Genomic DNA, 9,207 nt, shown 5'->3' with positions numbered 1-9,207 from the left:
GGTGAGGTCTAATGGACTGAAGGAGTCTGCTGAGCAGCTGTGCCAGTACTACACAGTAGCAATTTATTCCAGCACCTCTTTGACTGCAAATGAACAATATAACCTTAAATAAATCAACAATTGCTTATTGATTCATAATTGGGATAATAAATTCTTTAGTTTATCAGTACCTTATGGCCTTCCAGGGTGCATTCTTTGAACAGTTTCATTACAGATACAATCCTCTCTTCTCAACAATAAATTATTTTTTTTTAAAGGAAAAGAGAAACAAGAGGATACATGACAATTTTAAAGCAAAAGGAAAACAAACCCTATTTCTGACATATATCTTAAAATAATATGAAGCCATCTCTCTCTGTGTTAAATGCCTAAGTATAAATAATAAAGGACATTATGGTATTTACAGTGTTACACAAGGAATTGAGAGAGCATCATTGACACGTAACTCAGAAAGACAATAAATGATGGAGGAAAACATTCAAGTATGTACAAGATGTATTTACAACAGAATATATCATTAAAATAATGATATGTGGCCATTTTCTTTGTCTGCATTTCTCTGCAGCATTTCATAGGTGCTCTTCTCATTGGAAATCAATGTGGCTGATGGAATCTAGCCAGTATCGAAGACAGAGAACAGGCTTTGCTTACGTTTGCCAGGGGCGACTTGCCCGTTTAGCAGGCACAGGTTTGCTGTTCTGAATGCACGAGTAATGGTTCATACTCTGTACAAAGATATAGTAGCTGGATGAAAACAGGAGACGATGCTTCATTGTCATGAAACAAGAGACAGGACAGAAAGTGTTATTGTTTCCCTGGCAAAGCAAAGAGAAATGCTGGTCCTTTCACACCCGGGGAGACATTTTGTGGGATGAGGTGGGAGATGGGGGAAAACACAAATGTGAGGATAAAGGACCAGATTCTCAGCTAGTGTAAATCAGCAGCCGTGACGCTGTACTGATCTACACCAGCTGAGGATCGGGCCCCCACCATGTTTTACGCACCACTTTCCATTGTCCACCCCTGACGGGATCCTCTAATCATGCAGAATTTCCCAAAATGTAAAACTGCTCACTAGAAATACGTGCTGGTGTGGGGGTAAATGTCATGGTCATAGAACTCAGGGTGGTTTTACAGCCACAGAGTCTTCGTTCCCCCTCGGACTGCTGTTGCACTTACTGTGAGTTTTAGCAGAGGGCCAGCAAGGCTGCCAGAGGGTTGTACATTGTTAAAGGGACCCCAATAGCACAGAGAGTGCAGCAAATGGCCCCAAGAGATGACTTGGCCTGTCACCGGAAAGCATATTTGCTCTAATGCTGAGAGCTGAGTTTCCACCCTGTCAGTCTTGCGAGGTGAGCAGCAGGTCCAGGGATTGCTCAGCACCTCTTGCAGGCTCAAGCCCGTCTCCAGGAGGCAACAGGCCGCAGCAGCGTCAGGGCTAGCCATGTTACTGGTTCGTTAACCACGTCTCAGACTGTGCAGAGCTGGGTCCTACCATTCTCAGTACGTATTACTAATATGGCTCATGCAAGAGGCCAAATTCTGCTATGTTATGCTGGTGCAAAACCGGGGTAACTCTACTGACTTAACACAGGTTTGGTTTTTGCTGGGATTTCCAAAGGCGTCTAAGGGAGTTAGGCAGCCAACTCCCACTGACATTCGTTGAGCACACGCCTCTCTGAAAAGCCCAGCTTAAAGCTCTCAGGGCTCGTGCGCTGTTGTGCGTCACTCCGCCTGTATGCTGGGGCAGCTCCTTTGGCTTGAGAGCTTGACAATGCAATCGGAAGAATGTAACAGATTTCCCCAGGTGTTCCACATGCACAAGGCACAGACTTCCATTTTGTAGTGCCCTTCTGTAATCTTTGATAATACTTTCAATGTTGTAAGTAATTTACTCTGCTTTCATGTGATCACCCTCCCCCCCACCATTAATCTGTGAAAAGCCACAAAGGCCACCAAGACATGGCGTGATTCAGTGGATGGGGCACTGAATGCAGACCCAGGAGATCGGGGCTCTATTCCCAGTGGTGCAGACCTTGGGCAGGTCACTTTCCCTCTCTTTCCCCTCCCACACTTTGGCCGTCTAGTCTATTTAGTAAACTCACTGGGGCAGGACTGGGTTGAATTTTCAAAAGCGCCTAAGTGACTTGGGAGCAAAAGTCCCATTGACAGACAATAAGACTTTTGTTCCTAAATCACGTAGACCTCTTTGAAAACCCCAGCCACTTCTTCTTACTATGTGTTTGTACAGTTCCTAGCACAATGGGGCCCTGGTCTCTGCGGAGACTGCTACAACAGTAATAATAACTAACATATGAAATGAGTGCCAGGCATCCAGAATTTACACAGGGCCCTGGTTGTGTGCAGATGCAATACAAAGACACTGGTAAGCACAGTGAAAATACAGCAATGAATACAAAAGAGGAGGGAAAACTGGGAAGGAAAATGAGTCTTGGTAACACATTAATTAAAAACTCTGCAGTCTCCCATATGCTTTTTAAATGTGCGGCGATATGCAAGTACAACTGAGCCCACTGCCTGAGCTCTCTCACTGAAAATCACCTGCCCTTGCTTTCCCTTCCATCAGAAAGATTCTCCCTTGTAATCTTGTCACTATTTCCCTACTGTCCTAAGCTCTCAGTCTGCTTGATCAGATGGCTAAGAACTCTCATCTCACAGCAAAAGTGAAGCTGATGCTCTCTGTTTTGATAATACAGTACTGTCGCTCCCCGCCTTCATCCAGAGTCCTAAGTAGCTTCATTTACCACAATCGGCCAGATTCTGCTTGAATGAGCTGTCCAACCCTGTTCAGCAAAGCACTTCAGCGTGTGCTTAACTTTACTCATGTCCTACTGCTGTCAATGGGACTTGAGCACATGCTAAAGATAAGCATGGGCTTAGAGGTTTGCTGAATTGCGACCTTTGTTCCACTGGTGTATATCTGGCCTAATTGCCTTGATATATTCTGATTTACATCAGTGTAACTGGGATCGGAATTAAGAGTAAATCACGGCTGAAATTTTTGTTGTCCTGAAATGGCTCCTATTTAGGATCAGTCATACTTACAGCACTGATGTTCTCCTAGTCATACTCCCAGGGGTCCATGCAGAATGCTTGCTATTTACATCAGTCCTGAGTCTGCATTGTGCCAGCTGAATGTAAAATCAAACTCAAATGAGAGGGGGTCACCCCACTAAACTGATCAGAATTTGGTGCAAAAGAGGCGATTTGCTTTTGTCTGAAAGGGTGCAATAACTCCAGTATTGATACCACAACTTGTCTATTACCAGTCAAAGATTCTAATGCAATCACTGGTCACATGCACAAATACCCATGCACATTGTGGGGCTAATCAACGCAGTGTGTTTGTCTACTGAAATGGGCTTTTCATAGAACTATTAAAAAAAAATCAGGTCACCAGATATGAACTCAATGTGTCTTCTGCTATGTCTTTCCCACCAGGATTCCTTTTAACTATTCAGCAAATTGATTTGGCTGCAAGTCATTTCTATGTACAAGTATGACTCTCATACTAATAGCAGCTCCAACAAGTCACAGAATAGTTATTGTTACAGGTTTGCTGGGGGGGTTTTCTCACCGTGTCCCTTTGAAAACAAAGAATAACTGTCTATTAAAAATCAACATTAAAAATACTGGTAAAAATGGCTGCACTTTTATTAGTGGCTTTTTTCCCCAGCTAGTTCTTTTCCTTGTCTGGTTACAGATACTTGGTGTATTTTTCCCAGTAACTTAAGCTAATAGAAACCTTGTTCTTTTGTAAACTACTGGGTTCACAGCCTCTGCTACTCTGAGCCCATTTTCTAAGGGATAACTAGGACAATTAATATCTGGAAAAAAATGTAATGACAGTTCCTAGTGAGTACAAGCTGATTTCTGATTAATAATATATTCAGTTTAAAATCACAGTATTACTCTCTTTCTAATATGTAACATTATTTAATGCAATTTTTGTTATCCTGCTGTCATTAATAGTAGCATGCTTTTGATGTACTATTATTCCAGTGCCCAATGAAGCAAACCTTTTGGCTGGCAGAGAGCAGACACAACTCATTTCAGATACGGAAAGCAAATAAAACCTCTTATAGAAGAAAACAGTCTTGTTTTGTTGGTGGGTATGTCATTACAGGGTATTTTGATTGGGGGGGCAGTCTACTACAAGCAAACATAGGGACTTTTGCAATTCTTGCAAATCATATGTCCAGTTACCATGACGCAATGCACAAAAAAGCCAGGAGAACTGAAGGTCGGAAGATTCTGCAAAATACCGTAGAACAGCAATTACTGTAACAGTACAAAACTTGCTCTCAACATAACATAACATAAAGGCACCATTGATATCTTTCTCATTTTTGAAATACTGTAAAAAATTGCTACATATGGCACATAACACATTTGTACATACATATATTTAATTTATAAAAGTTTTTTTCCCCATCCTGTTTTCTATTAGTGGAATTTGCTAAAATAAAATAAATTGTTTAATTTAAAGGTGGAATACTTCATTATATAAAATAAAGTTTTACATGTGAATCTATGCGTTTTGTTTATGTTTTATACAGCAATAGGGTCTTGATTAGCTATTACACTGGACAACCTTGCTTGTAATTCTTCCTGTGTGGAGAACCGGCTAGTTGGGTTAGTCCTGCTGTCAGCCAGTCGGTATGCAGTGGCTGGCTCTAGGCTGGTTGCCATGGGGTTCTGTATGCTCAGGAAAGGTGTATCCTCACCTATTCTTTCGTCTTCTGTTTCACTCTCAGAGCTACTGCTCTCAGAGCTTGTGTCGGTGTCCACTTCTAATCTATTGGAAATGTGTCCGTTGGGCTTTGTTCTTTTTGCCCTCCGGCTGTTGACTAGTTTCTTTGGAGGCTCCTGTGCTGGCTCATACTCCTGTGTGGTCTCATATTCCTCGTCCTCTACTATCCTCAGAGGACTAGGTGGCGGACTGTTGCTCTCATGGGCGGGGTTGTGGTGGAAGGAATTGAACTGCTGAATGTGATGGTCATACTTCTCCCGTAACCGAGGTGGCGTCACCAGAAGCAGAGGCCTCTCCTCTTCCATAAAGGGACTGACCGCCACAGAAGGGACAGATACAGTTAAACTGGATACCGGTGGAGACATTTCTGAAGGGGGGGACTTTGGAGAACTTGGAGTGTGGAAATCAACAGGTGACATGCGAGCCGGTGTGGTCATAGCGGATACATACCTGAATAAGGACACATACAAAAAGGCCCCATAAAGGTGGAGAAGGAATAAACATAAGAGAAAACATTAAGAAAGGCCACCTTTGAGGAACAAATCATTACCATATTATCCATGTCCCACATGTTTGTGATGTCACGTGCGATACCCTTGGGAATAAAGGAATTCATTTTCTAATGCATGCAATAGTCAATATGTATTTTTGCATGTGCTTGCCTTGCACCTGCGCAGTGGATGTTGCATGCATGCATGCAAGCTGTGGATTTGACATGTGCATGTAGCTGCATGCAGGGATAATCCTGGCAGTAGGGCATGCATACTGCTTTGCATTTAGGCCATCACTGAAAAATGCAGCAGCCTCTGTCAATGCTTCCATAATCAATGCACCTGACAGACAGACATTCCCAGTGTTATTAGCCACATGGTATGTTAGTCTAGAATGCTTTTGTGCTTATGGGGAAAATCGAAGGAGGAGAGGAATTTGATGAAACCAGAAGTGTAGGGCTATTGGAAGAGCAGGGGAAGTATTTTCAGTTCTTTGGTGAGTCCAGCAATGGGAGTTAGGGAGCAGGAGATGAAAGAAACACAATGCAGTTGCAAGTGGTTTATAAAAACTACAGTGCTTGTTGTTCCAGGCAACATTTGCCCCGTGTCTGGGACTTGAGGGAATGAGCAGGGAAAAAGAACTAAAATGAGCAGAGCTGAGGCACTCTGAAGCTTGAGCCTGCATACCTCTGGGAAAAACAGAGGGGCAGATTTTGCCACCTTTACTCACTCACTTTACAGAATTGGAACCAGAGGACTTAGGTGGACCCCTAATGTTAAAACATATCGGGCCTGGGTTTCAAAAATGATCAGGAATCTCCACTTTGTTCAGTGGAAGCATCTGGGTGCTGACCCCTGGAGAAACCATTCCACACTGTAATTCCTGTCTTATAGCACTGAGCTGGCTTTTAAATGCGTAAAATAGCGGTTTAAAATGGCAGCTGTTCCTTACGTGGAATATGATCCTTATAAGGTCTTTTTCCAGGACACACCTTCCCCCCCCTGCACACAATCTCCTTGCCAGTTCTATGGGGGCATGAGGAGCCAGCCCCTTGACAGAATGATCCGGCAACAGCTTCAGAAATCAAAACACAGAGCATTTCCTGTCCCCTGTGTGGAAACAAGAGCCGACACAAAGGACGCTTTGGCTCAGTGTTAATGGCCCCTCTAGAGAATTTACTCAGAGTCCCTTGGTAGCTTTCTGGGGAAGGTTAGCAGTTGAAGGTGATTTTTATAAATGGAGGTAAGCTTCCAGGTAGGCAGCCGTCCCTTAAAACAAAAGTCCTACTGACGTTCAAACAAGAAAGACAAAGGGCCAAATCCTCTGTCGGTGTAAATCAGTGTCCTTCCCCTGCACTCAGGGAAGCCAGGCTAATTCACCCCAGCTGAGGATCTGGCTCAAAATGCCTGATCAAAGGCACAGTGCACAGCATGACATTTTACATTGTTTGGTTTTGCCTGTTTTCCCTTCCCCTGAACTTCACCTGCTTGAATTTCAGTTGTATCCAAATTTAAGACACACCCAAGCGGTACGTCTCGCACAAACCCACTAATACAAGTTGTAGGCCTACTGCTGATAAGCGCCTTTTATTTTTAATTGGTGAATAGTTATCTGAGTCTGAAATTATCAAAATCAGTCTACATCCAAAATTGTCATCCAAAGCATGACTCAGTTCTGCATACTCCCCTTGATTAAACACAGCAGGTTAATTGGAAAGAGGGGAAATTGGGTTAGACTCTCAGCTGTTGTAAACTGGTGTAGCTCCATGGCTTTCAGTGGCACTCTGCTGATTTACATCTGCCCTTTGTTTCTAGGAAAAAAGTGACAGCTGTAACCATTTGTGGCAATGAATCAAGATGGCCACCGTGAGACCAGAGAGGAACGAATAGGTCTGTGTGTCCAATAACAGAATAAAATCATTCCCTCTTTTTCCTTATATTCAGGAGCTCTCTGATCTATTCAAATCTTTCTATAGCTGGTGCTCAAGGGATAGAAGCTTCTGCCCAACAACTGCTGCTGACAGGAAGTTTCACTTCATTTGGTGTAGTGAAACTGGTCCAATGTTGTGTATTGATGCACACATAGAGACACACCTGGATGGAGTGTGATACGTTTGTGAATGGGATTATATGATGGAGTTTCCTGTCACAGCAGGGGACTGGCCTTGATGACTCAGGAGCTCCGTTCCAGCCCTATGTCATATGTTCCCATGACACTTATACCGGTTTAAAACTGGGTGTATCTGTTTAGTGTGCGCCTGTAAATTTACCGACATAAACTAAACGGATAGAATCCAGGTTTAAACTTATATAAGAGGATCCACACACAGAGATGCAAATTGGTTTAACGAAACCAATACAAATCACTTTGTGTTGTGGCAAATGGCCAATGCTACTGTGGTGGGTCCTGTGCGTTTTCTTGGTGTGGTGGGTCAGGGTGCCGCCCCTTGCCCCTATTCCTGGGCGTTATGGGCTCTGCTAGTGCCTCAATGGGACAGAGAGAGGGAAGCGGGGAAGGGACCCAGGTCCGTTCTCCTACCCTGGGTCTCAGCCCCTTCAGCTTTGCGGGCTGCTTACCCTCTCTCTCCTTGGGTAGGGTTTCCCTCAGTCCTCTGTGCCAGGGGAGTCCCTCTCCTCTGCTTGGCCAGGGTTTCCCTTCCCCTGGTCCTCTGGTTAACAGCAATACTCCTCCAAACTCTAGTCAGCTCTCCTTCCCTCTCTCTGTCTGACTGAAGCAGGGTTTTTTTTATTAGGTCTTGGGCGGGGCTTTAATTGGCTCCAGGTTCTCTAATTACCCTGTAGTAACCTTTCCCTGGTCCACAGGGAATAAGGTCTTGATCATCCTAGGGTTTATATACCTCCCATCTAACACTCTCCTGCTGCTCCCTGGCCCTGCTGTATCGCAGTGTGTAGACCAGGTCTTAGGTCAGCCACAGAGATGGTTTCTACAAGCTTCTCTGGTGTGAGATGCAGCATATGTTCTACTGAATACGAGGTGGGTGCCCAGCAGGTGTAAACTGGTGTCGCTCCATGGACTTCAATGGAGCCAGGCCAATGTGCATTAGCTGAGGAGCTGGTCCTCAACCTTTATTTAGCTTTTAAAGTAAAATTAAGATGTGACTCAGGTTAACTGTAGAGATCAGAGCCTTGAAGGAATATATTCTTGTCTCATTAACTCCCTGCGCACCAAAGTCTTAGAGGAGAAGGGAATCTGCATTTTTATTTTAACAGGTTCTTTTATGGTTCCAATTCAGCTTTAATCTAGAGTCTCTCTCTCTCCCCCCATCTTCCAGAAATAATTTGCCATTTATTTCCTGCAGGCTGAAGATAGATGAGGCCTAATTTAACACCCAGGGTTCATGGTCATATCAAGCACAAGTTTGGGCCATAACTGACTGGTGATTTATTGTAAAAATGCAGCCTGTATTTCCCCCTGGAATGTTATTTGGAGGAAATGCAATACTGGAGATGCGGTGCCCTCTTTCTCCTTGTTAGAATGAAGAGCTATATACCTGAAAAGACTGCTAATGTGTCAAAATGCTGCCCAGGGTAACATAGACACTACAGAAGGGCAATGCAAACAACATCCTCTCTTCTCACCCAGAAGATCAAATATGCTATACTAATGATACATTTTATCTGCATGAACTTGGGAGTACAATCCATATGGCCCAAAGACGGTACAGAATACAATATTTGCTGCTATAGACCCTGATCCAGCAAAGCACTTAAGCACATATGTGATGGGGCAGCTGCCCCTCACTGGTATGTAAGGGGTTTAAGCCACCCTGGCGAGGCTGCACAGGAGGCAGCCAATAGGGAAAAAGCTTTCAGATCCAGCCAATTAGGGGAAGGTTTACTGGAGGAGCCAATCAGAGCCGGGCTGGCCCATATGAGAAGGGGCTGCTGAGCAGAGGAGGGGGCAGTCACTCCCTGGAGTTT

The 9,207-nt window shown here is 44.0% G+C and overlaps 1 protein-coding gene across 3 annotated transcripts in view; it reads right to left on the bottom strand.

Moving 5' to 3' along the window:
* Positions 1-3,776: 3,776 nt before the first annotated feature.
* The window catches only part of NRG1 (neuregulin 1), a 237,281-nt gene continuing 231,850 nt past the window's right edge, over positions 3,777-9,207 (bottom strand). For all 3 annotated transcript variants that reach the window (XM_026663345.1, XM_026663343.1, XM_026663344.1), the window contains one exon: positions 3,777-5,224. In XM_026663345.1, coding sequence (XP_026519130.1) covers positions 4,573-5,224 — 652 coding nt within the window. In that variant the 3' untranslated portion in view covers positions 3,777-4,572. The remainder of the gene's footprint in view (positions 5,225-9,207) is intronic.

This window comes from Terrapene carolina, unplaced genomic scaffold, assembly GCF_002925995.2.
Source record: "Terrapene carolina triunguis isolate 2854851 unplaced genomic scaffold, T_m_triunguis-2.0 Scaffold33356, whole genome shotgun sequence".
Classification (NCBI taxonomy): domain Eukaryota; kingdom Metazoa; phylum Chordata; order Testudines; family Emydidae; genus Terrapene; species Terrapene triunguis.
The sequence above is the reverse complement of the archived record's forward strand: the minus strand, read 5'-3'. Positions and strand labels throughout refer to the sequence as shown.